The 27,119-nt window shown below is 37.3% G+C and overlaps 2 protein-coding genes across 8 annotated transcripts; both read right to left on the bottom strand.

The window, feature by feature from the left end:
- Nucleotides 1-2,174: 2,174 nt before the first annotated feature.
- Nucleotides 2,175-9,194, bottom strand: LOC128519912 (toll-like receptor 13). The gene is made up of 3 exons (XM_053493871.1): nt 6,484-9,194; nt 5,191-5,399; nt 2,175-2,829 (listed from the first exon to the last, which is right to left on the bottom strand). The coding sequence occupies exons 1-3, from the start codon at nt 9,019-9,021 to the stop codon at nt 2,604-2,606; spliced, it is 2,973 nt and encodes a 990-aa protein (XP_053349846.1). The 5' UTR covers nt 9,022-9,194; the 3' UTR covers nt 2,175-2,603.
- A 129-nt stretch (nt 9,195-9,323) lies between these two features.
- On the bottom strand, nt 9,324-26,881 carry pbxip1b (pre-B-cell leukemia homeobox interacting protein 1b). 7 transcript variants are annotated; one of them, XM_053493874.1, is made up of 11 exons: nt 26,801-26,878; nt 25,748-25,855; nt 24,750-24,835; nt 23,086-23,217; nt 21,409-21,724; nt 17,770-17,994; nt 17,646-17,669; nt 15,281-15,327; nt 14,073-14,180; nt 13,733-13,994; nt 9,324-13,628 (listed from the first exon to the last, which is right to left on the bottom strand). In XM_053493874.1, exons 3-11 carry the CDS (start codon nt 24,807-24,809, stop codon nt 11,953-11,955), a joined length of 2,850 nt encoding a protein of 949 aa, XP_053349849.1. In that variant the 5' UTR covers nt 24,810-24,835; nt 25,748-25,855; nt 26,801-26,878; the 3' UTR covers nt 9,324-11,952. The 7 variants fall into 7 exon arrangements, with proteins under 7 accessions (XP_053349849.1, XP_053349851.1, XP_053349848.1 ...); XM_053493876.1 differs by having other exon boundaries at nt 24,756-24,835; XM_053493873.1 differs by lacking the exon at nt 25,748-25,855 and having other exon boundaries at nt 26,801-26,881.
- Between the last annotated feature and the right edge of the window lie 238 nt (nt 26,882-27,119).

The following is a 27,119-nucleotide window of genomic DNA, read 5'->3' as shown; positions in this document are numbered from 1 at the left end:
TTTCAAGACCTAATCCATGAAGTGGCAGGAATGAGGGGAATGTTGTATTTCTGTGCAAGGGGACTGTTTTTAATATTTTGTGTGTCACTGTAATCCTTTAGAATTGGAACTTGACAACTGATCTCTTAGAATTTGGCAGAATATGTCATTTTTAATATAAAATGTACTATAGTCATAGTGCTGTTAGAATGTTAATTTGAGAACAACCTCTTGCCTTTTAAAAGATAGTACAGTACATGAGTCGGAGGCAAAAAAAATCTTATTTGGTAACATGTACTTGTAGAAAATATTTTTTTTTGTATTTTTGCACATTTTTATGTTTAAACAAATATGACCTATTGGCACGGTTGCATTGCACCACCAGGGTGGAGAGTTCAATTCCTGCCTTCGATCGCAGTTTGCATGTCCCCATGTGTAGTGGGTTTCCCTTGGGTACTTTAGTTTCTTCCCACAATTCAAAGACATGCAGATTATTACCACCTTATTGTGTGAAAAATTGGTACCCCATCCAGGGTGTACCACAACCTTGTGCCCTGAATACCCTGGGATAGGCTCCAAGCCCCCCACGATCCTGTACAGGATAGGCAGTAAAGAGAATAAGTGCGTAGGAATAAATGTGACTGTTACTTTATCTGTATTTAGTTAGTTACAGTAGTTAGTTAGTTAATCAATCTTTTATATACTTTTTGCAAAAATTATTACCCTAGGTGGCCTAGTAATCATATATGGTAACTTCACTGACCTTGTTTTGCAACATAAAAATGTCAACAACGAAAGATTTTAAAGAAAAAAAAATCTTAGTCTTGAAAAAAGTCTTAAAATTTAGAATTTCCAACTATTAGGGTTAAGTCAAACCCTAGTCAATAAATGTTCATGATTTACAATGAAAGGTCTATGAAATTCACGTAGACTTAACAATAAAGTACAGTTTTTTAGTTCCATGTTTTCACTGATCAAGGCATACAGTAAATAGCACTTTGGCACGTCTTACTTACTTACAGTATATAAAAACAAATAATCTCTGGTAAGAACAAAAAAAAAAAAAAGAACAGTAGACTTCAAAATTTACTTGTTTCTTTTGAAACTTAATTTAACATTTAGAAAGCTGTAAAAACAGTTACACCAACACTGAACCACCTTCAGCATATTAACTTAAAGTTAACCTTTTCTGTATTGGACTGTATCAGTCTCTCGCATCATTTTTAAAGAATTATGGCAGAAGAAAAATAATTTCTTCTCTTCTAAAAAGAGGAAATAAAAGAAAGCTACAGTACTTCTCAGTGGTACCTTACTCAGAGGCCAGAGTGAGGTTTATTGTGATGTATTTCTACAGTTACACAGCCACAAAAAGGAGAACTGAAAACATTTTAGTTACATAAAAAAAAACCTTCAGGAAATGTACCAGGGTTCAACATCATAATATTTATTATTTTGTAGAAGATAAGTGTATGAATAAAAAGAAAAAAAGAGGTTTCTATTAAAATACAAGGTTTAGTCCATCCCTTATTCAACATAATCATTAATACAAATATTCCTCACTCAGCACTTTTAGACATTCTCAAATTAAATGACTATTCTAAGTGGATTCTCTAAGACAGATCATAGTTACAAAGCATTGTTACTTCATGAGCAGCGCCCGGAGTATCTGTTGTTAAAAAACTCTAGTTCTGGTTAATGTTAAAAAATAAATAAATAAATAACCTATTAATTTAAAAGCAAAATGTGACTGTTGAGTTAAATCATAAACAATGCAATTGATTTGCATTGAATTAATATTTTTGCTGCTTGACATATGTTTTGATGTAGCTGGTCTTATTGTTTTATAAGTGTGAGGATTTATTGGGTTATCTATGAACGTGAGCTTAACTACACACTTTAACTCAACATTTTCAAAGGATTAGAAAAAAAATTAAGTTCATGAATTTTTTTTAAAAGATATTAATGTAAATTAAACATTTTTCTCTACAAATCACAGTCACAAATGTGAACATTGTCTTCACATAGTCCTTTATGTTGTTTTTATAAAGCATCCTGGAAAAGAAAAAGAAAGATTTATTAAGCATTTCAAAAAAATATATAATCTACAGTTATTTTCCCCTCTACTAATTATTATTATTATTATTATTGTTGTTGTTGTTGTTGTTGCCTCTAACTACTGTTGACCGAAATATGAGTAGGTTACATTATTCCTGATTATATATCTAACTGGTCAATTTAAAAATTAGTTGTTCACGTGACAACCTCATTTCCCCTCTCATCTGTTCCAACCACTCAGCGTTCAGCATCACCAGTATACTAATTACCAGCCTGATCATCTGTCATCATCTGCACCTGTTTCTCACTGGTTCATGCCTTAAGTTAGATGGTTTGGATGATTCATACTTTTCTCTAAAACTGGGACTGAACTAAAAAATGAGAACCAGAAACTTGCCTTCCGGAAGTCTGAAAAACTATTCCTCAAGACCACTTTATAATTACAAATAATTCTGGTTCTTTGCAAGCAAAATATGAAGAAATAAGCAGTGGCTTAAACAATATAATGACTTTTTATTGTCATTTGTGAAAAATATTTTACTTTGATATACTGTACATTCTTACCATTTTTATCGCTGTGTTGTAAACTTTGTATTGACTTTCAGCAAGGGAAGTGCTAAAATGCTAGCAGACATTCTACTGAATGTATGTAAAACACCAGATAAACGTCTGTGTGACTGCCTCACCATGTCTCCTTCCGCAATGTTTCTTCTTAGACGTTCCCAAAATTGTATCCTTTCCCCCTCATCTGTTGGCCAGTCCAGGTACGTGCGTGATTTAACAAGCTTCGCCAACCTTTGAAATATTATACAGCTTTTTAATTTAGTGCTGTTAATTATATAAAAAACATTAACAATTAACAATTTGCTTATAACTTGCAAGCTTTAAAAAGTTATGAATAACTTTAGAAACATTTAGAAAAATACATGATGAAAGAAAATCACATTACAATTAATGATATTTATTCAAAGATCCAAGTTGAATAACAATTTGATATTCAATAATAAAGTCTCAGATAAATTAAATAGTAGTAATACTAAATTAGAACAATTTTCTTGCATTTTAAATAAATATAAAAACCTTTAAATGAATTTATTTTAAAATGAATAAATTAAATCACTTTTTATAAAAAAATAAAATGATTCATTAAACCCTTACACATTAAAACCAGATTTTTCATACACACAGTAGTTGCAATTGGGATATTACTAGAAAGACAAGGCTTTCTTAGTTTTGGTCTTACTGTAGTTAAGTCTTATCCTTACTTCTCATCTATCCTTTTATCTACATGTTGACAGAATCTTTCAACTTTGAATGAATGCCTTATTAAGCGAAGTGCTTATAATTTGGCCTTTTTGCTAATAGAGAGAGAAGAGTGTACTCAGTGAACTTCACTGCAGGAGAGAGCATTTGTTAATTCATTTGCGACTGGCATCAGGTCCTTGGCTTGCACTGATTATTTCTGGTATGGACCTCTGGACTTACTGCAACACTGACCTTTTTAAAATTATAATTAAAAAAATTTTTTTTAAGCTATTTCAATACTGATTACATCCGCACACTTTGGACAAACCTACCAGGTGTTACTAATGAAATATAAAAGATTGATTAATCCTGAAAAAGTTCATTTAATCATGAAAAGGTTTATTAAATTATTATTATTAAATTTGCTATTGAAGCAAATCTGGAGCACTCAGGTACACTACCGTTCAAAAGTTTTAGAACAAATGCAAATTTCTTTGTTTTAGTTTAGTGATTTATTTTCTACATTCTACAACAATACTGGGGATTTCAAAACTATAAAATAACACATATAGGATTAGGTAATTACGCAACAACAAGAAAAACAACAGTCAGTTGTTATTTTAAGACACAGAGGTCAGCCTTTCTGTAATAGTTCTTGCAAGAACAGTATTGTCAAGTGCATTTGCAAAACCTGTCAAGCACCATAATGAAACTGGCTCTCATGAAGACCATCCCAGGAGGGCGAGACCAAAACCTACCTCTGCTGCAGACGAGAAGTTCATTTAGAGTTATCAGCCTGAAAAATGACCAATTAACATCACCTCAGATTAGAGGCGTTATGAAGTCTTTACAGAGCAGAAGTAGCAGACACATCTCACTATTAACTGTTCAAAGGAGATTAATGCATTTTTTGGACGCCTTCAGCATTCCTTTACAATGCAGAAAGAAATAAAAATCAGAAACCATCATGGAGTTAGAAAGTGTTCTAAAACTTTTGAACGGTAGTGTATGTGTCTACATCATGCTGATAACGAAGGACAGCATGCATGACCTCAGAGGAGCAACTTTGCAGCTCATCAATCTGGTATGGTTATAAGAAGAGGTAAGAACATTTACTTCATTTCTGCACTTAAGCACAGTTTTCATGTATCTTTGCTTTACTTGAGTAATTTTATCAGTATATACTTTGGAGTTTTACTTTTTACTAACTACCCATAGGTTTTTGCCCATAACCACCTGTACATCCCACTGCTCATGACAGCACAATCAGGAAAAGACCTGTACTGTACAAACCACAAATTTTCTGGACAAAATACTTTTGACGAATGAGATGAAGGTGGAGTAGTTTGGTAATCATGCACAGCAATACCAATTATCAAGAATGGTGATAAGGGGTCAAGTTTGCAGTATCTGGGAAAATTGTTGTTTTTGAAACAGTTTATATCAGAATATTCTTCAGACAGTTTAATCTTGGTTCATACAACAGGACAATGACATCTGAATAGCTGAAGGAAAAACAATGTTTGAACGGCCAAATCAAAAGTACAGACCTCAACCCCATTGAGATGCTATGGTGGAATCTTTGAGATTATCGTTATCAATTAACTGAAGCAATGTTTGTTAAAAAAAATGGGCCAACATTTCTCCCACAATAAGAGACTGATAAACCCCTATAGAGTTTTTTTTTACTTAAGGTTATTGTTAGTTTTTAGGTGGTTTTATTTGTTACTGAATTATATGTTGTACCTATTTTCTTCCCCCACTTGTGTTTTTGCTGTCACATGAGGTAATTTGTTTGTTTATATAGTTTAAAATAACCACATACTATTAGATATTAATAAGATTAAATATACCAACATGCTATTGCTCTAAACTCAAATCAAGTTGTGGACTTTCCATCATTTGTTTTACCGGTGAAAGGTGCTGAGCTCGAATGGAGAGATGTGCTCGAGGAAGATGAGGATGAGCCGATGTTTCTGTTCTTCCAGCAGTCGGTATGTTGCAACTCGCATCTCCAGGCTGCACCAGTTACTTCTCAGGTACTGACGACTAAGCACACACACCGTACGCCGACTGCTGTAGATACTCTCTGCGATGTTATCGACAATTCCCTTGCCCACCTAAAAAAGACCCAAACAAAATAAGCATGTTTAAACTAACCTACTGTTGTACTTATGCACAGCACAAGAAACATACAGAAAACTTTTGTATTGAATTGTTTTAGGTCAAAAACGCTACTTAGAGCAAGTTGTCATGGCCTGTTTAAAAGGTATCATTCACTCACTCTCACTCTTTGTCTACATCGTTTTAACCTGTACATGGGGTCACGGGGGCCTGTAGCCTATCCCAGGAAACTTCGCAGGGCACACATGTACACACACTCACTTTCATTCACACACAACAAGCAATCTGGGAACACCAATTAACCTAATCTGCATGTCTTTGGAGTACCCAGAGGAAACCCGCAAAGTACGGGGAGAACAGGCAAACTCTATGGACACAGAGGCAGGAATCGAACCCTCAACCCTGGAGGTGCAAGGCGACATGACTTTATTTTTTTGCTTATAAAAAAGGCTGTTTTGATCTACAGTGGTGGCTAAAATTATAAAGACAAAAGTGAATATCAATGTTTTAATGACATTTTTAAAAAAGAATGACAAGATACTGTAATAAGAAAAATTAGTTTTAAGTAATAAAAGTCATATTCAACATATACTATACAACCCTATATTCTTCAAAAAGTTCAAACATTGGTGCAATCAGAGACAATCTGGCAGAGCATAGTGTCAAAACGATGCCTGCAGTACTCTGGTGTCAATCATTCAATCCATGCCTGCTTAATAGCTTCCTGAATATCATATACAAAAATGTACCACAGTAGTGTACAATTCACAATTCCGTAGGCTTTGCCATGTGTGTGCAGAGGAGAGCACTCTGGCTTTAGAAAGTAGCACAACTCTTCAGTCAGATAGGCTCGAACTAATTAGTGAGAACACCTGTTTTGTGCACATGGAGAGCTGCAATACATGGCACATTTTGCCTTGATCATTTTGGCCACCACTGTATTATGGAATCTTAGCGTAGCTAATGTGTAAAAAGCAGCTCCTAATTTATTGTTTATGGCACATTCTATAAATATACTGTATATTCTTTACTACTTATGTATTCTTGTCTTAATGATTAATTAATACGTATAATTCTCACCTCGAAGTCTCTGTGGTGCAAGCAGAGTCGCAGCCTAGGGTGGCCTTGTTCCTCCAGCCTTGGAGCCAACTCCTCCAAGACCCAAGCTTCATCACGACTACTAAATGACACAAATGCATCGTATTTCATGTCTTCTTCAGCTTCTACTTCATCCCCTCTATGTCTTTGTGTTCTTCTCCACCAACCTTTACCAAACTTCCTCTCTATATGTCCTCTGAGTCGGAAGATTAAGACCACACAAGGCCAGTAAGCAAAGCGATAACTAACGGCACTTAGCAGCAGCAGACTTATGATGTTGACCATGCCCAGATAGCACAGGTACTGCACATCTGTCTGACACAACTTTTCCATGGTGGACAATAAATTTAGCTTCTGGTAATGCCAGACACATAGCTGTCGCTGCAGATTGATCACCTGTACTCGTGTGTTCTGTGCCCATTCGAGGAACCAGTTGGCCTCACAGTTACATCGAAAGTCCACTTCGTGGAGCACCACAGCTCTCAAATAAGGCAATGCATCAAACATCCCATCCTGTAAGATCAGTGGCTTTATGCTGCCGAGATACAATAGTTCCAACGAGTGCAGATCTCTGAACATTATCTTAGTCAGGAAATTCAGATGGCAGTTATAAAGTACAAGGATCTGTAGCTGTTTTAGGTTCCAGAACGTCATGCCAGCATTGGTGTAGTTTGAGAAATTAAGGTTGATGAGTTTGAGACGCTTGAGATAATGCAAATTGTTGATTCCTGTGTAATTGAGAAATATCTGTTCAGGATCAGCTGTAAACTCTAAAGATTCTAATTGTGAAAAATAAGGAACAAAAAAGTAGTTCTTCCAAAAAAACGTACGTCCAGACAGCTTAAGCTCTCGGACAGATTGCAAAAATGGAGCATTAGGTTCTGCAATTTTGAGCTCAACTCCATTCAATTCAAATGTGACGTTTCCATTGGGTCTTCCGATTTCTCCAAAATAAAGAGTAGTTCCGACATCTGCATCAATGCTGAGACGCTGAAGGTCCCTTGGAAAACCGTAAAACAGGAAGTTGACATTTAATGTATAGACATAGTCCAACTTTCCAAATGCAAGTTCACGCAGATTTCGCTGGTTTCTAAATGCCCCATGCTTAATTTCCTGAATCACATTTTTATCAATAAGCAGGACCTCTAGAGATCGAAGAAACTTGAAGTCATCAGCAGCAAGAAGGTTGATCTTGTTCGAGTCAAGTTTGAGAATCTTAAGATGACTCAGACCAGCGAAGGCTTCAGGTTCTAGAGTTGTAATCGCATTTTCACTAAGCAGAAGTTGCTCGAGTAGAGGGGCGCAAACAAACTGGTGTGTTTTGACTCTTGTTAGCTGGTTCTTTACTAGACTCATAGTAGTTACATTCCAAACAGTTCCATTGGCATTAGCACAGAATGAGGCGTTGGTCAATGCTATGCTGAACAAATTGATTGTCTGTATTTCTGCTATGGTTCTCCAGAATGTTGGCTCTAGATGCTGGACTTTTGAATGATATATTCCAAACACTGAAAGTTCTGTCCCACAATCTTCTAAATCTTCCATTGTTAGTGAATCTAAGATTATATAGGATAGCTCCACAGAGTGGAGATTCAAGTTAGAAACCAGCTGGCACACGTCTTTGCAGTTCGTAGAAGATCTTTGTATTATGTCTCCAGACACCACAATGCTGCTCAGATTTCCAAGTCCAGATTCCCAAATTTCTCGCAAGGATTTGCCGTGAAAATCTATAAAGAAACTTGAAAGATTCTGAAAAAATCTTAAAGAGCTAGCCTCAATTATTTCAATAGAGTTCTGGCCAAGATCTATAACCTGTATTCCTGCAAGCACAGCTGAAGGCCATGACGAACAGCCTCGGTTTCTGATCGAAGTGATGCCGCTGTCCAACACCTGGAGGTATTTCAAGTGAGTCATTTCATTTGGAATCTTGTACAAGACATCACCAAGTTCTTGCACACACACGGTTTGCAGAGACAGCTTACGTAAACTGACCAGGTGCTCAAATGTGGTATTGGGAATGTTAGACAACTGAAATTGTTTTAAGAGTAGCTCCTCTAGGTTATCCAATCCTGCAAACACATTGGGGTCCAGGACAACATTGGTGCAATCAGAGACGCTGAAATAAACAAGCAGATACTTAAGATTAAAAAGACCAGAAAAGGCACCAGACTGAAGCGTTCTGAGATTAGATCCATGAATTTGCAAATACTCCAAGGTTGCAAGATGAGAGAAAGCGGCGGTTGGAATGACTGTAGCATTGCTGTAAATGCAAAGAGATCGGATTCCTGTCTCAACCTCCAAGAGATCTTTTTGGAAATCTATGTTTTTGCATTCTGCATAGGGACCAAGCCCAGGCCGATAAGAGCACATAGTACCAATGTCCCTGAGCAGATGCTCACCAAAAGTCATGCAGTGCTTCCTGATAAGAGCAGTACCGACACTAGACATACTAAAAAACAAAATCAATCTTAAGCAGAGACGCAGCGATAAACACATCGTTTCTCCTTTATACATACCCATATTTTAAACCAGAGTGTATCTGCTTTCCTGTTTATTCAGAGCAGTGTTTCATATCTTGAGGCCGTAATAAAATTCAGACTGCACGCATCACTTATGTATTTAAAGCCTCAGAGAATGTGGGCGGATTCCCTTTTCTCACTTCTCACTTTAATTTTAATAATGTAGACTGCATTTGAGGAACGACATTGCAGGGTGTTAATGTAGCACCCATGCAACAGTGGTGAGAGAGAAAACACTTGGACTGAGAGGTTTCTGGTACCAGGGTGATACTTGTGGTACTCTTGAGTAGTTACAGAGAGCAGTTTGGGTAAATCTGGCTTTATTAGTGAAATGTGAAAAATGAAATGTTCAAGGTGTAACATTTTGTAGAAGTTTGCATCCCGTGAAAGTACAGAGTAAGCAGAACTGAAAACTGCACAGTGCTATTTTAAAATGTGCTCTTTGTTTAACCGATTACATGAAAAGATAAGTACAAATACAATAAAGATGGCTTATTCTATTCCCTGATTCTATTCCAAAGCACAGACATTTCAGCATTATCCATAATACTTATCATACTTATTAACTTATTGCACAATGCAAGGATCTAAACAGTACCATGAACAGGTTAACTATATTCTCTAAAAATTATATTTCTCTTTTAGATCTGTGCCAGCTTTATACAGATTTAAACACTTATTAGTTATGATCATTGTAAGACATTTCACTTTAAAACCTTCACACAGTTCTGTATCCCTCTCTATTACAAATAATCAGTGCAAGATAGACTTTTTGTGTCATAAATATGGACAAATATTAAAATATCTTGTACCATGTGATATTTTTTGCAAACAGTCCTTAATATACAGTGCAATAGACAAAAATATGAGTAAAAAAAAGCCCTACCGACAGTGCAAGTCTACCCTTTAAAATATGAACCAGTTTGGGTTTAGAAGTACTAATTTCTTTTTTAAGTTTCTCAAACTTTAAACAACACATACTGTAGCTTAATAAAGCACATTCATAAATAATTAACAAAACAAATCAAAACTCGGAAATGTGGATCATAACGGAAATTATTGCGAAAGTTAAAGAAACCTCAGCACTGCTACACATGAACTACACGCAGCCAATAATAGTTTCCAAAAAATATGATTTCTCATAATGTTGTACACAAATACTTTTACACACTAAAACCCTGTCTGTCTATGGATGACTACACACTATATGGCCAAAAATATATGAACAACACCTGACCATCCAGCACCCAGATGTGGTTCCTAAAATGTTTCCTCAAATTGTACAGGATGTCTTCGTATGCTGTAGCATTACAATTCCCCTTTACTAAAACTTCAAGGTGCAAACATGTTTCAGCATGACGGTGCACTTTTGCAAAAAGCAAGGTCGATGTAGGCATGGTTTGCCGAGGTTGGCATAAAAAAAACTGGAGTGGTTTGCACAAAGCGGCAACCTCAGCACCAGTAAACACATCTAGTTGAATTGGAATGCAGGCTGCACTCCAGGCCTACTGGACAGATACACCATAGAAGTCTTTGGCAGTGTTAAATGACTTATTCTGGGTAGTGGTGCAAGTGTGGGTGTGGAACGGTTAGACACAGGCCGGGCATTTTCTAGAAATAAATAACATTGAGCATGACACATGGTTTTAATGAACTGGAACACCAACTGTACCCCAGGCCTCCTCAACCGACATCGTGACCTTATTAAAGCTCTTACGAATGCAGGCTTGAGGCTGTGGCACAAATCCAAAGTCAATTGCGAAGTCTTGTGAAGTGCGAGTTGAGGTTGTTTACAGCTAAATGTGGACCGGGATGTTCAACAAGCACATCTGGATGTAATAAGTGTCCATAAACAGTTTGCCATACAGTGCATATTATACACTGCCTGCCCGCCCCTCCATTGCTGCTTTGATTACAGCACACAATGTGGTCGCCAGTTCTTGTGTGAAAATGATTTATCATGCTCCCAGAGCGACTTTTTCTCAATCTGCATCCTGGAACATGCCTCATCTTATTGTCACATCCAGAGACTATGCATGATGAAGCATCACTTTATGCGGTACCCTGACGCACCTGTCAATCTAGAATAGGGTCATTAAAGTTCAATCTTTATGTTCCATAGCAAATGTAAATGTTTTTTCCTTTTTTCCAATTACCAACAAGTGGTTTTCTTATGGTCACAGCTGTTTTATTCCAATCCTATGGGTTTGTGTCACATTGTGCATTCGCAAATGCTCTAATTATACTATTACACGTATCTGTGATTTCTCATCAGTTTTTTTTTTTTTACCGTGCATCTTCAATATGATATTTTTCAGACCACATTTCTTTCAGGAAGTTGAAAGTTCTAATAAGTTTACCAATGTTTTGGCAGTTCATAACCCAATTCCAGTCATTTCAAAACACGTTAATTGTTTTCAGTACTTGATGCAGGCTAATAAGTTGACCTTTCTGAAGTGGGGACGTTTAAATTTTGGCCAGACAGTGTATGAAGAAATGAGAGGACAAAGCTAAGATAGCTTTGCTCTATGTGGTTGACAGACATCTGTTTATAGGCAATGATACACCAGAACCTAAAAAAAAAGCACTCAAACTATTAGACCACTCAGTCATAACAGGAAGTACCTCATTTTACACACACACATACACACACACACACAAACAGTTTAAACCCAACGTTATTTGTTAGAAGCTGCATAGCAGGCATCATGCCATAGAAGCCTAAATATCACCAAAACACACACTCTGCTCACATTTATAGCCAGGAAACTGTTACACAGTAGCAGTGCTTAGATCTCCTTGTTTTGAACCAGGTGAACAGGATCATGTACTGTAAATGTGGAACCCTCACTATACGAACAATTCAGAGCAAGAACTACACACGACACACTTTAATCAAAATCCTCTGTATAAATGCTACCCCTTTAACCCTCTACCCTTTTCTTGTCACTTTCCCTCTTTTCTCTTTACTTCCCCCTTTTTCTTGAAGCCTGAATTTCTCCATGGCCTCTTTCGCAAATAACTCCATCTCTTTCTCAACTTCATCATCATCATCATCGTCGTCGTCGTCATCATCATCGTCATCATCATCATCGTCGTCGTCATCTCCATTCGCCATGTCTTCCAAAATGTTTTCCACATCCTCCACGAACTCGCTGAATGGTATCTGCTCATGGACGTAGACTCCATCAGTGAAGAACTCGCTGATGAGCTTGCTCAGTTCCTCTTTTCTTTCAGTTTGGTCCTCATGTCCTTGAAGCTTTGACAAATAGCCAGACATGAACGCCTCAAAATCCTGTTGGGAAACAGGAGCAAGCCCCTCTGCATGTGCACAGGATGTGACATCAGCGCAGTCTTCAGTTGAGCCGTAATAGTGACGGATTTTCTCCCTCTGTTTAGCCCAGTAGTTTACGTGCACGTGATCTTTGCTGTGCTTCTGGTCACTGTAGGAATGGTGCGATGCTTCATGTTTGCCTTTTTTACCCATCTTCTCCTCTTTTTTATTGTTCTTGTCTTTGTATTTTTTTTCCTCTGTCCATCCTGCTGCTCTCTTTCCACGTTTAGGTTTGTCTTTCTCTTTTTCACCATGATGCTTTTCCTCCTTGTCTTTTCTTTCACCGTTTTCTTCATCATGATCTTTCTTGCCTTTCCTTGATTTCTCCTTTTGCCTTTTATTACTGTACTTTTCATCATCTGATGCTCTTCTCTCTTTTTCATCATCCCATTCCTTTTTCTCTTCCCAGTCCTTTTTTTGATCACTTTTCTCTTTCCATTCTTTCTCATGCTGGTTGGCATGCTTACGCCTTTTCCATTCTTTCTCTTCCTTCCCATCCTTTTGCTTCCATTTCTTGTCTTTTTCTTCATCTCTTTTCTCTTCCTTCTCATCCTTTTGCTTCCATTCCTTGTCTTTTTGTCCTTTAACTCTTTTTTCTTCCTTCCAGTCCTTTTGCTTCCCTTCCTTGTCTTCCTTTCCTTTATCTCTTTTCTCTTCCTTCCAGTCCTTTTGCTTCCATTCCTTGTCTCCCTTTTCATTATCTCTTTTCTCTTTCTTCCATTCCTTGTCTTCTTTTCCTTTATCTCTTTTCTCTTCCTTCCAGTCCTTTTGCTTCCATTCCTTGTCTTCTTTTCCTTTATTTCTTTTCTCTTCTTTCCAGTCCTTTTGCTTCCATTCCTTATCTTCCTTTCCATTATCTCTTTTCTCCCATTTTCTGTCAACAAATTCTCCATGCTTCTCCTTTTCCCACTTTTTATCTTCCTTCCAGTCCTTTTTCCCACTCCTTTCCTTGGACTTACTTTTTTCACCATTAAGCTTCCATCTTTGGGCATCTTCTTGCTTATGGTCTTTTTCCTTGTTCTTTCCTTCTCCCTTGCGCCTCCCTTGCTCGTCTTCTTCTTTCTTCCACTCTTTATGATCCTTTTTGCTTTTTCCTTTGCCATCTTGCTCATTCACCTTTACATTTTTATCCTTCTTCCATTCCTTCTTTTCTGACTCTGGGTCTCTCTCTTTCTTCTCTTTCTCCCAAGCTTTTTTATCCTTCCTCTCTTGCCTGATCTGACTACTCGGTACTTCCTCATGTCCAGCAGAGGGCTCCACAGCTTGCACATTTCCTAGAAGACAGAATGAATGCTGATCAGTGAATAAAGTAAACAAATGATAGTGACATTTAGACTTTATTAATCTGCAGATGTTCTTGGGTTGTTGGGTTCTGTACCTGTACTCTGAGTGAGCTCTGCAACTTTATCTTTCAAATGCTCCAACTCTTTCTGCATAGCCGGAAGTGCTTCGAGCTCCTTATTGACTCTTTCACTCTCTTTTTTTACTATTTCACTCTCTTGCTCGTACTCTTTCTGAATTGCAGGCAGTTTATCTAACTCTCCTCTCATCCTTTGGTTTTCAGCTTCCAGCTCCTCCCTCTTCAGTCTTTCCTTGCTGCCTTCCTCTACTTGAAGTTGTGCAGCCTTTAATTCCAATTCCTGTTTAAAAAGACAAAATTGCTAAAATAATGCAAAACTTAGAAGACACTCAACACTGATACAAGTACAAGAAGCTACCTGAATCTGTGCCTGTAAGCTTGCAATTTGCTGGTTCTCCTTGGCCATTTCGTCCAGTATTTCTGGTGGCTGGACACCTCCGGGTAGGTCTCCTTGTGAATAGTCCTGCTTTATTAGGGCAAAAATCATAATCATGATTATTTTAGGCAATACTGTAGCGTTTGTTTAATCATGATTATTTACCGACCTTGGAACCATCATGCATGCAACATGTGTCTTTAACACAAAACTTTAAGCTTTTTTTTAGTTGAAAAAAGGGAGACAAATATAATTTTGCTTTTCATTTATTGCTTATAAAACATACTTTATACAACACTTAAAGCAAGGAACATTTGTCCAAGGTTAAAGCTCAATTTAAATGAAAGTTTTTTAATTAAAACAACATTCAATATGTTAAATAATCAAATATTTAGTGTACAGTTGTTAAATTAAAGCGCAATATAAGACAATAATAGGTGATAATATTTATTTATTTACTTATTTACAATTGTGGATTCATGAATTAATTCATGGATTCAACATTATCTGGCAACCTAACAGATATTTAGTGTTATCTGACTAATCCTTGAAGCACAGGGCAAATAGAGCAAAAATACTAATTGTGTGCATGGGTGAGTTTGAACAAGCAAAGATATGAGGAACGAGTCTCAAAACTCCCACGAAGGAATGAGCTCCCAAAGGTCTGCAATGCATCTCAAGAGAGGAAACTCAGCACTTGGAGACGCCTATGGGTTCCAGCAATTAACTGCAAATTATTTCTATTTATTAGAGAGAGTCACTATATTCACTGGGTTAGTTTGTCCAATTTAGTTTTAAGCCTGTACAAATGGAGAAACTTCATATACAGTATGGACATATTCTTAATGTTTAATGCACCGAAAGCTAATCACATCTTGATTGCTGCATATTAAATTCACTGCAGTAATGACCAGAGGTAAAAATAAGTAAATAAATAAATTGTCACTTTCCAAATACTAGGGCCCAACTTTAATGCCATATGTATCCGATATATGTCAAACAGCTTATAACTTACAGCTCAACTAAATGTCTCCAGTCTAGAAATGTCCTACTCGACATTTTTTACACACAACTTTAAAACACAAAACAGTGCCGTCTTTTGTACAAAATGCATTTTAGCATTAAAAAGGTTTGCCCATAAAAGCATAATCAGAATCTGCAGCTCAATCAAAAACACAACAAGAACTTACCTTATTTGCTTCTGAATATTTCAGGTCCTTGGAATCAGCATCTCCCTCTAAGAAGTTGAGAGCAACATTTAAGTAAATTATTTTAAGACCACTGTAAATTGAGCTACTCTGCCTGGCCAAAAAAGTCAAACACACAGATTTCTTTTAATCACCTTTAGCCTTGATTACATCACACAATGTGGTGGTCAGTTCATGTGTGAAAATGACTCTTCATGCTCCCAGCTTCACAATTTGAGTCCCGGAATAAGTCTGTGCCATCAGGGAAGAAAAACTCCATGAAATGATGACCTGAACGTACTGAATGACCAGGTTTTCAGCTTGCCTCATATGATATGATAACCTGGTCATTCAGTACATTCAGGTCATTTTATTACCACATAACGTTGCTGGGCCCAGACCAGACCAACTAAAGCAACCCCAGACCAGCACTATCCTTCCAGGGTTTGATAATGTGCTCTTAATCCAGTTCCAGCTATTTTAAACCTCCTTAGTTGTTTTCTTTGCTTCATGCAGCCTAACAATTTGACGCTTTTAAAATGTTGATTTTTTTTTGGCCAGGCAGGGTACATTATAAAGAAAAACATCAAACAAATGTAAATGTAATATTAACTAATTATACTGTATACGCATACACACAGCCTTACAGTGTGAGGAAACATGCACACAACAAGTACACATGCAAAAGTTAAAAATCAATAAAATCATTATGCATGTCAGTCCTCTGTACTTCACCGATTACTTCAAACAAGTAAATTATCACAAATAATTTTTACATTCACTTAGGTCATGCAATTTTGGCAGATGCTGTATGTAAGCAATGTTAAAAAAAATAATCATACTTTTTTTACTTTGAATTTAATTCGCATTTTCTATAGACAGTGATTGATGGATAATTACACATACCTACCTTGTAATTACACGGATGAGTGCTTTTATCAGGAACTGTAGAGTTCCATATACTGTAGGTACTCTATCCCATTACTGACTGTAGTTAATATTCTGCACAACCTTTAGCCTCTTTTGCTAGTTATCATCTATCCCTTTATCAATGTTGTACAGTAGTTCGTACCATAAGACTGAGGCTGGCAGGGTGTTTTAGTTACCAGACTGTTTTTATTACAGAAGGAAATTGTGTCTGTTGTGTACCAGCTAAATAACCATTTTACCAATAGCCAAACAATGACGAATAATAGTCTCTTTCCACTGGTTAATGGAAAAAAGGAAAACTAAAAAAACGAGTTGCACCAGATATAATTTTCAATTGTATAACAACAACAAACAAATGTAACTACAGTATATGGTTGTATATCCAATAAAATGCCCAGTACATGGAGATACAAGAGAGATTTTTCTCACCTTGTCAGTTAACTGCTTGGAAGCAATATTTTTGCTCATGCTGTTCTGCTAAGTATATGCTAATTACATGGCAAGTTTCACTGTTATTTTACACAGATCAGTCACAACACAACCATTAACATTAAAACAAGCTAGGTTTCGAGTTCCCCTTGTACCACCAAGGTGGCTTTTCTCCTCAGGGCCTCTAGAGGTATGCTCTGGTGTCTGGCGTTTGGTGTTTTTTGGTGTTAGATTTTCTATAGGCTGACCTTTGGTCCCTGTGGACATGGATAAGTCTTGCCAACCTATGATCCTGTCACCGGTTTGCTGGTATATAGTTGGCGATCAATGTTATTCAGTTCTCCTTGCGGTAGTGTTGATGTTATGGCTGATCAATGTGCATTAATCCAAAATAAATGACAACACAACACCTCTAGAATCAAATGTGATACAGAAAATACAGCAGTCAAAATAATGCCATGCATTAAGGCATTCAAAGAAATGCTGAGCAGGCCCAGAGATGATCATTTTGAAAAAGGATTAATTGCTGCAGCAAAAGACACCAGAAAATAGGTTTGAAATGCACACATGCAACAACTGTGATTCTCATGCATTAGTGAAATATGTAAGGAAAAACAGAACAGCTGCACTTCTTAAATTGATTGAGATTGTCAGTGGAAGGGTGGTTTCCTCCGGAATTACAATATTCCCATCAGGTCCCCACAGACAGGGCATGAGGGCTTACTGAATTATTTAACCAGGATGAAACGGTAAATCATACGCTATGGCCTTCATGATCACCAGAGCGCAACCAATGTTGCAGACAGCGTTCCAGCATCATTACCACCTAAAGTCACCTTCATTACAATACCTCCTGCATATATTCATATTTTACAGGGCTTAATTACCTGAACTGTTCCATTTCTTACATTTTGATCATATACACTTAAATCTAAAGCAACACCCAGTTAAAGCAACTTTCCCAATCAATGCAATCATTAACCATCAAACAAACACACACACTACGTACCATCATCCAGATCAATGAGAACACCTGCAGAATAATACAGCCCTGTCTCAGGAAACCCATTAACTTCACTATGAAATATTTCTGTTCTATAGATTAGAATATGCATTATATGGTAAATATTTACCAGAGAAGAATATGGTGCCCAAGCCTAGAAGAACGAGCGCTCCAAAAATGCACTTGTTCAAAGTGAACCCGATGTCTCCCTCTCCTTCTCTCCGAGGATGTCTAAACTGCTCTTCCTCAACCTCTTCCTCCTCCTCTTCATCTCGATGGTACAAAGGTGTCAGGACAGATACATTCCTCCTCCTTACTCCATCGCCCTCATTCGCCCTCTCTTCTGGCTGAAACTCTGCATGGAAAGAGAAACACTTTAAGCTGCAAGTACTTTACAGTACATACACTTACAACCACATCCTGCTGTAACCCTGCCCGTTAATGTACTTGTCTAATCGGCCAATCAAGTGGCAGCAGAGAAATCCAATGACGGTTTCATGAGCAGGACAGCCAGAGTGATCTAAGCTAACAGGATGATAGGAAGTTGTCTTTGGCTGTTGTGGCCCATCCAATTCAAGTTTCAAGGTGTTCAGAGATGCTTTTCTGCTTACCACAGTTGCAAAGAGTGGTGACTTAAACAACCATAGTCTGCCACACAACTGGCACTTGTCATATATAGTCATGTGTAAAAGTTAGTATACCCTTATTCAATTCAAATACTGATTCGATTTTAATTTGTCCCTCCCCCCCTTCTGTTCACTTGTTTTGCATTTTGTACATTTTTAAAAACAAATATACAGTAGATGTTTTTGAAAGCATCCTATTTTTTTTTTTTATTTCTGCACACTTACAGTTTTACACAGTACTATACATAAAAACTGAAGCTTTTCATTTTTCAGCCGCTGTTTATGCATTGGTGCTACCATTTGATTGGCTGATTATATCATTGTATGAATAAGTATATGTAAAAGGGTGAGTCAAAAATTATCCGCACTAGAATTATATAAAAATTTCTGTTGGTCTTATGCGCGCTTTCAGTTTAAGGCTTCTATCTCCCCAGTCACTGCAGTCCAAGTGTGAGCAAAAATGGATGCCCCACAATGATTTGCACGAAAGAAGAGCAGCATGCAGTGATTAGTTGTTTTATGTGGTCTGAGGGTGTACCTGGTGCCAAAACAACTCACGGAAAAGCAAAGACAGAAGCGAACTAAATCATAAATTAGTCACAATTTATGATGACCAATACTCTAAAGAAGGTATAAGTCATCATAAATGGTGACCAGACATAAATTAACCATTGCAAAGCTGAGAGTAAACAGCAGAGTATGGAACAGAAACGTCCTCAATCGCAGACCATGAAAAAAAATCAACATTAGCTGGAAAATTGGTGCTTAAAGTTTTCTGGGGTTCTCAACGGCCAGTATTGGAACATTATCAGGAAAATGGTTCAACAGTGCTCATAACAAGAAAGATGCTTAATGAGGAGCTGAAGCCCAAACTTTGGATTAAATGTAGAGGATTGCTATCCAAGGGTGTTGACAATGTACGAGCACACAAAAACTTCCATTTGAAGTGTTAAAGCGTCCTCCCTATGGTCCTGATCTTGTTCCATGGGATGTTCCTCAGTTTGGTACCCAGAAAGCAGCCATACGAAGACAAAGATTCACTTTTAACGAAAAAGTCAAGATAGCAGTACAGTACAGTTGTGGCTTGCACCCTAAAAAAAAATTATAAAGGAATACGAAAGCTTGTTAAAAAAATGGACAGAAAACTAAGATCATTAAAGGGCAGATAATTTTTGACTCACCCTCATATTAAAGTGGCCAGTTGGTTTAGATGTTATAAAAGCGTCCTAATAAATAATCATAAGCTTTCCATAAATTGGGTAAATTATCTCCTCCTTTTTACATTTTGGCTAATATGAGAAGTCATGCTAATTTTAGTTTAAGTACAGACAGTAAAAACTAAACAAATGGAAAGTGGTGCATTCTGAGTTCTGATTTCTTGCAAATGCTTCTGTGTCAGTCAAAATGCAATGTCAGGGAGAAAAATGCCAATATAATTTTAAAGCCTATTACAAAGTTGTGTTAGTGTTTCAGTGACATATCCCTGAAATTTCAGTAATCAGTAAATTTCAGTAAGCATCATTACAAAGCTGCATGGCTTAATGAGTTTACAAATCCTTTAATTCTAAGTGATTAATGCAACATTAATGCAATTATCTAAGCAAGCAGAACTAAAATCCACACTGAAATGCTGTGGGAGTCTCGCTTTGCACCACGGGCCTTGTGGATTGAGGCTATGCTCTTACACAGAGAGTGGGCCTTCACTAGTTGTGCTTCTATTTTTGGAATTCCTCAGGGCTCTGGGAATCAGTGTGCTTGTGCAGTTGTTCCACATCCAGCAGACACCTAGTTTCTCGAGTTGCTAGGAACAATGAAACCCTTTAATATGTGCCATTTTCCATTGGGTCAGGGCAGACAGGCTAAACATTTAAAATGTACTTTTAAAATGTTATTTTATAAAAGCAGTAATCACTAGAAATAGGGAGTAAAAAAAAAAAAAAGAGGGTTAATTTACGTATATTCTTTTGAGGGACGATTCATGTGTTGCCACACTGACGCAAAAGGCTAAATTTATACATTTTAACTAAATATATATTTAAAAAGTAACTTTATATTGGGACCTCACGATAGAGAACTGCTATCTAAATCAAATTAAACCTAGACATTATGATGGGAGGATCCCTGATGATCCCCATCCCTAGTAATCATATATCTAACTCAAGCAATATTTTTCACTGTCAGTCAGTCGACTTTCTAATTAACAATGGTTTAACCTGAATGACATGGTGCACAGTGGGAACTGACCACATCACAGGTCCAAGGTTTGATCCTGAGCTCAGGTTACTGTCAAGAGCTAAACATTTTTTTCATGATGTACGTCCAAGTTCTGATGTTTCTTCCAACCTCCCAAAAACATGTTTGGAATAGCTTAGATCAGCTGTGAATGAGTATATGAATGTGTTTGTGTAGGTTCCATACAACTGACCGACATCCACTCTGTGTCATGCACAGCGTCTCTGTCTTTCTGTAATGTGCAAGTGGTGTCCATGAATGATTGTGTGTACAGTTCCCATGAACCGATGGATCTCTTATGAAAGTTGGTGACAAGTTATCAGTCGATTTTCAAGGATTAGGAGCTGAATGTTTTCTTAAAACATTTGTACCATTCAAATGTTTTATTGACATTCTGAGATCACCGTACTGTGCTTGAAGTCAAAACCAATCGTTTTTATGCCTTCATTCATGTGACATGTCATCACAGGTCCCGGTTTGACTCGAACACCCCTCATATCTAGAAATATGCTAAATAATCATACTTGGTTTGCTAAAACATTACACGACAATTTTGTCTAGACTTAGATAAGAAAATGTAAATATTGAAATTAATAATGTTTAAAAATGGGTTTAATAATCATCACTTAGTAAAAGGTCAGCTTAGCATAGGCAAGATGCACAGAGCAGATTATCAGCTCTATCATATTTCAGTGCAGCCCTACTGCAGAACAGGCCATCTGGCAGCATTCAGGCCGTCTGGCAGCACTGAACCATGCAACTCCATACTAGACCTGACTATATCCGTCAGTCTTCGTTAAGTCCGACGACCAAAACTTAAAGAAGAAAATGTAATCATGTTACATTCCTTTTGTTTGAATTTAACTTATCTGTAAAACTGGGACATTTTTGGTGTGTGACCTGCTTCTCACCTTCTCCCAGAGTCTTCCTCAGCTCACTCTTGTCTTCCCCCTGTGAAAGCTCCTCCTCCTCTTCTTCTTCCTCTAATGCTCCCGGGAGAGAAGCGGACACAGATGATGGCCTAATGTGTGTATAAGAGTCAGAGAATGATTCTGTATCAATTAGGGGTTGGTTTTCAAACCCAGTACCAGAGGCTTCTTGCTCTTCAGGGTCTGGGGTCAAAGAGGTCAGGTTTTCAACATGAACAGGGATGCTGGACGATGTGTCCTCTTTCAAACTGGTACTGTGTGTGACAGCTGCATCTTCACTGCCCTCTAGTGGCGTCACCTGGTAAACAATATGCAAAAATATCACACCCATGCAAAGTATGCAAATGTAAATAAATAAAAGAAAGTTAAGGTATGTTTTGTAAACTAAAAATGTCAATTTTTTTCCTCAAAATTCTCTGTATAATACATTACCAACAATTACGTAAAAAGTCAAAATCTAGAATCCTATGGAACCTTTTAAGAGAGGCATTTTTTATTTAAGGCATCAGCTTTGTTTCACTTCAGACAAAATTTGAGTCTCGCCACTATGCTGGCAAGCAGTAAACCACACCAGACACACTCTGTGATATACAAGCACCTTCTGACACTTCAGTGACTAATGCAATGCAGCAGGTTGCAGTACTTTTTTCATGCAGTTGTACAGCAATAAGCCATAATATTAAAAACATTAGCATTATGACCACCACCCAAGTTTGGGCTCTGCTTCTGCTGCCAAGGCACACAAGACCTTTGGGATGTACTGTAGTGTCTGGAACTAGGACTTTGGCAGTGGTGGGGCCTTTGTGGATTGAACCTGTTTGTTCAGCACATCCCATGAGTGCTCAGTTGGATTGGGATCTGGGGGGGTTTGAAGGCCAAGTTGCAAGCGTAGGGCACTTTCCCTGCTGGATCTACGCACAGCAAGCTGTAATGCACTGGGTTTTCTGATGCCTTTCCAACACTGACTTTTTTGTTGTTGTTGGTAATTTGGAGCTGCGTTTGCCTTTCTGTGGGATCAGACCAAGCAGGCTGGCCTTTAGTCTTCATGGCATTTAAGGGAAAACCTTGGGTGCCCACTTTGTCACCAGTTTATTGGTATATAATTGATAATCAATGGTAAGGTGTTTAGAGTGATTGGTGGATAATTTTATAACTGGCGGTATGAATATTTTAAACTGATTTGCTACCAGCTTATTCATTATTCAGTTTTTCAATTTGTATTTTTTGTAAATAAGGAATTATTCAATTCAATAAACATATTTTTCAAATCTATATTTTAATCTTCTAAAAGTATTTTCTGTATTTCTTTCTCATGCTTGTTTTTTGCATTATTTAATTTACTTAAAATTTTAAAAAGGAATCTTTTCCAGCACCCTTACCGTGACAAAAAAATAAGGTTTAAGTTAAACCCCTCAAATCTACATCTTTACTTTTTAATAAAACAAACAAACAAACAAAAGTTATTGCACTTAAAGGTATTCCTAAAATATCTTTATTAGAATTGCAATTGTTAATAAAAGTGATGCATTCATGACCCTTCTTACCTTATCCTATTACTCCTGTATTTTCAACAAAAATCATTAAATATCCAAACTCACAAGCATATTCACTAGTATTCATAGTATTCACGTTTAAATGGCAAAAATTAGCGGCACCAACCTGTGGAGGATCAAGAGGGCGAGTTTGCTCTGCTGGTGTGTCTGAGAGCACTGGTGATTTTGTGAGAGCTGGTTCTGCATGCACTTCTCCCTGACCGTCAGACAGCGAACCCATGCTCTCCACTCCAGATTCCTATATAAGAACGCATTTCAAACATTCATTTTTGTTCCATTAGCTATTTGCCTAAACCCCACTACAGAACCCAGTTCCTCAGCACTTGATTGTCAATATTAACATGTTTTTATACAACAATCACTTGCACACACAAGAACTAAATAAAAGGGACAGAGCTTCAAAAAATGGACTGGTGCATCCATAGGCATAAAATGAAACAAACAAGCTATTAAAAAATGAATATTATTATAATATTATTAAAAAAATATAAACTAAATATATGGGAACACTGGTAGTCGGGTTTATCAGCATATGCATTTTAAAGCTGAAAAAAAAGGGTTTGGTCAAATTCCCCTTCATGGTTTAGAAGGGGTTTGTGGATAGAGGAAAAGTGTAACCATGACACATGACGCCAATGTGAGACAACAAACATTGGTGTCGCCTATGTTTCGCAGACAGGTGAAACGATTTAACAGCTTGTGCACATCTACAGTCTTAAATATTGACTATACCAGCCAGTTGTTCACTACACTACAGTCAATAGTTATACAGGAACCGTAGGATATAGCAGTCATACCCAGCACCACTCATTACAGAGGAGAATAAGCTCAGTGATAATCAGAGTGTAACAGCAAAACTTCCTTTCCTGTACACACATTCAGCTGTAGTCTATTACAATGGTGTTATTTGTAGCCACATTACTAAACTTCTTGGTCAAGTTCCTATAAATAGTTTAGGAGGAGTTTTGGATAACAGAAAGCATAGATGTAAACTAGAAAAAAAAAATCATTTCAGAAAACAAAAATTATTAGAAAGTACAATTTGCTTGTGATTTCTGATTTTTCTGATTTCTGCTTGTTTACATCTATGCTTTCTAGTGAAGGTTCTGTAAATGTTTGCATTAGAATGCGATTAGAAACAGAGATCAGCAACAAAAGCCCTGGAAGCAAGATGAACCTCTACAAAAGTGATGGAAAAACCAAAGTTTAAAGAAAGAAAGGATTTGTGCTTGATCCCAAACATATAAGCTCATTACTTATGCTTGCCTGGCTGATTCCAGATCAAGCTTACCTATCTTTATTGATAATGTAAGAATGATGGGAGCAGGAGTATGAACTCAGTAACAATCTTGTCTGCCAATTTAGAGAAATCCATTTAATCTAAACTTGGTCATGAACTTGGTCATGCAGCAAGACAACAAAGGACATCATCGCTGGGGAAAAAGTGGAAGGACCAAGCCAGTATCTAGAGGAATCAAGCCAGTATTAACTGAGCAAAGCAAGAACACTTTCTTTGAATCCATTCTTTTTTTATTTGTCTTTCTTCATTTTAAACAAAAAAAAACCTAAACATTTTGTGTGTTCCATCACAGATTTTTCTTACAGGATATGACATGTTATACAGTATGCAGTATACCATCAGTGAGAGAAGTCATGTACTTGTTCTGTCATGCCATCCTGAGAGGAATAGGCACATGAGTGAGGAAAAGACGGATCATTTAAAGAAAGAATGATCACGTCAGGCCTACCTTAGATACAGAATACACACACCTTTACCTCTGGAGCAAGAATGGTCCAACTGTTGCCATTGGAGCTGCTGTTGTCAGCCATCGCCCCCTGATGGCTTTGTCCAGCAACTGCAACAAACATAAGGAATCGACATCTCTTCAGGCAGGGCAGGTAAAAGAGTGGCAGATTAATTTCCATGCTTTATCGCATATTGGAATCTTAAATGACAAGGCGCTTTTATGCTAATACGATAACGAGTAGGGAGGAAAAGGAAACTATGACATAATGGAAAGAAATCAGAATGGCAAAATGGCTAGTACAGGATTTAAAGTTATACGACTATCTTCATTAGCAGTTATCTCACACGTTGCTGTCAGCAACATTGGGCCTTCTTTTGAACATGTTTTGGCAAAGACCTGAGTAACTAAGGAGGTCCCTGACAGTCCCCCCCCAAAAAAAAAGAAAATAAAAAGAAGGAGTGCATTTTAAAGACGGAAGCGGAAGACTCTTGGGATCACTGGTGAAAAACAAAAAAGTTTAAGTTACTGCTCAAGTCTTGAATACGAGTGAGAAAACTAGAAATGGGTGTCTATTCCAACTAGGTCACTCAAGTCTATAACTGATCTCTACATTTGAATACAAGATAATCCTTGTATTCCTGACATTCAGAGGTTCAGCATAATATATTTTACTTTTTAAATGGTTAAAGAAGATATTAAATTTAACTGAATAGCAGGCCAAAAAACTAATCAGATACTTTGTGACACACTTCACACTACATTAAGGATCCTTTTAATCTTCGTCGCAGTAATTTGGGTCTGTTAATAGAAACTCCCCCTTGAGAGGTTGGTAAATGTAGCCCTGGGCTCTGATGGGAACTCAGGATATAGTGAAATTAGATAAGATCCAAAAATAAAGCTATATGAAAGCCTGCTCTCTATTGAGCTGATTGCTTATCATACACGGCCACTTAATAAAAAGAGCATGACTGCATGGTAAAGGAAGTGGAGTTATAACTTATGAGATTTTTTTTTCCATACACTGTTAGTTCAGCTGCATGTCTTCTTGAAAAACAAATGACAACGTCAGGCAGTGTTGACTTAAAAATGTTTGCACTTCACAGTAATCTTCAGCTCAGGCTCCTCTATCTAAATTTGGTGAAGAAGAAGAAGAAGAAGAAAAAAAGATCTCATGTATTTCTGTAAAGTTAAGATTACGCCTACAACACAGTGCAATATTGCTCTAAAATATGCAACAGTTTCTTAGATGCATCATTTTTACTGTATTATTAGGCAGAAGAATGGCCCAAGGTCAAGAACTCGTATGCACAACGTTGCATCAATTGAATTCATATAATCAGATGGCACATATTTACATTGTCATGTAAAACATTTTCATCATTAATCTGCTAGACAAGTCTCGAGTTATTTAAGCTCATTCACTATAATCTTCCATGATTTTCTATCTCGTCCCAGCTCCAAAATCTGACCAAACATGGTAAAAGTTTGTCTTAACCTTAAGTCTGCTGGAACTGGAGGAATTTCTGCTTAAGTGCTATAACCCAAACCATCTACACAAAGCCTCTTACATCAGGGAATGGAACAAAACCATCATCAGCCCAGCAGTAACTACAGTACCTTATATACATTACATTAATGTGTACATATATGGAATTAATATAAGTTTAAAACGGCGTCCTTAAACTAAAAGTAAAATATAAATAAATCTAGGTTGACTTAAAGTGTGTCTATTATACGTAATAAACTTTCAGACTAATTTGTTCACAGCTGTTGAATGTGTTTACATCAACAAAGCGCCCAATCGTGGGCCGAATCCCAAACAGCCTCCTGTTCTCTGCATAAGCTCACTAAGTAGAGCATAAATTCTAAGCTTTCCCCGCCTTGTGTAGGGCACTATAGAGCGGAAACATGCTCGTTTGGCATTCAAACTGTATAACCCGAAGCCAACACACCAATGCCGGAAATGAAGAGAAAGTTTGCTTAATGCAAACAAAAACTAGAAGTAGGTTAAACAACCCAAGCCTGTTACCATCATATAATTTCTTACATATTTAACAAGCAATAAAATCTTACCACAAGTGCTTTGACGTCTTTTAAAGCACTCAGGTCCTCGTCTCTCCGAGCGTGCAGTAAGTTTGCAACAGCTTCCAGCTCTCTTCTGGCCTTCTCTGCTCTGCTCCAATCGCAGCTAAGGATTTCCCCAACGCCCCGCCCCCTGACGCAACACTGCACCAATCACAAGCCAGCAGGGCCATGCTTCGTACACAATAACTGACATGCACAGGTGTCAAGGAAAATAGAACGAAAAGAATCCCCAGTGATTCAACACCCTTACAAAAGCCACATATATGTAATGAGATAATGGTTAGGCTTTTTTAGTTTTTTTTTTTTT

Source organism: Clarias gariepinus, chromosome 4 (genome assembly GCF_024256425.1).
Source record: "Clarias gariepinus isolate MV-2021 ecotype Netherlands chromosome 4, CGAR_prim_01v2, whole genome shotgun sequence".
NCBI classification, from domain to species: domain Eukaryota; kingdom Metazoa; phylum Chordata; class Actinopteri; order Siluriformes; family Clariidae; genus Clarias; species Clarias gariepinus.
This window is presented reverse-complemented; position numbering and strand designations above follow the sequence as displayed.

What these genes read in the sequence shown, in the direction of transcription:
- LOC128519912 (XM_053493871.1), bottom strand. Translation starts at nt 9,021, where the DNA reads ATGGGTATGTATAAAGGAGAAACGATGTGTTTATCGCTGCGTCTCTGC. An exon ending in TGCACCACAGAGACTTCGAG is followed by an intron (nt 5,400 to 6,483) that starts GTGAGAATTATA and finishes GGTCTTTTTTAG; the next exon opens with GTGGGCAAGGGAATTGTCGA. An exon ending in GAGCTCAGCACCTTTCACCG is followed by an intron (nt 2,830 to 5,190) that starts GTAAAACAAATG and finishes AATATTTCAAAG; the next exon opens with GTTGGCGAAGCTTGTTAAAT.
- pbxip1b (XM_053493872.1), bottom strand. Translation starts at nt 24,848, where the DNA reads ATGTTTGTTGCAGTTGCTGGACAAAGCCATCAGGGGGCGATGGCTGAC. An exon ending in TTCTTGCTCCAGAGGTAAAG is followed by an intron (nt 23,218 to 24,749) that starts GTGTGTGTATTC and finishes GTTCTTATATAG; the next exon opens with GAATCTGGAGTGGAGAGCAT. An exon ending in AGAGCTCACTCAGAGTACAG is followed by an intron (nt 13,629 to 13,732) that starts GTACAGAACCCA and finishes TCTGTCTTCTAG; the next exon opens with GAAATGTGCAAGCTGTGGAG.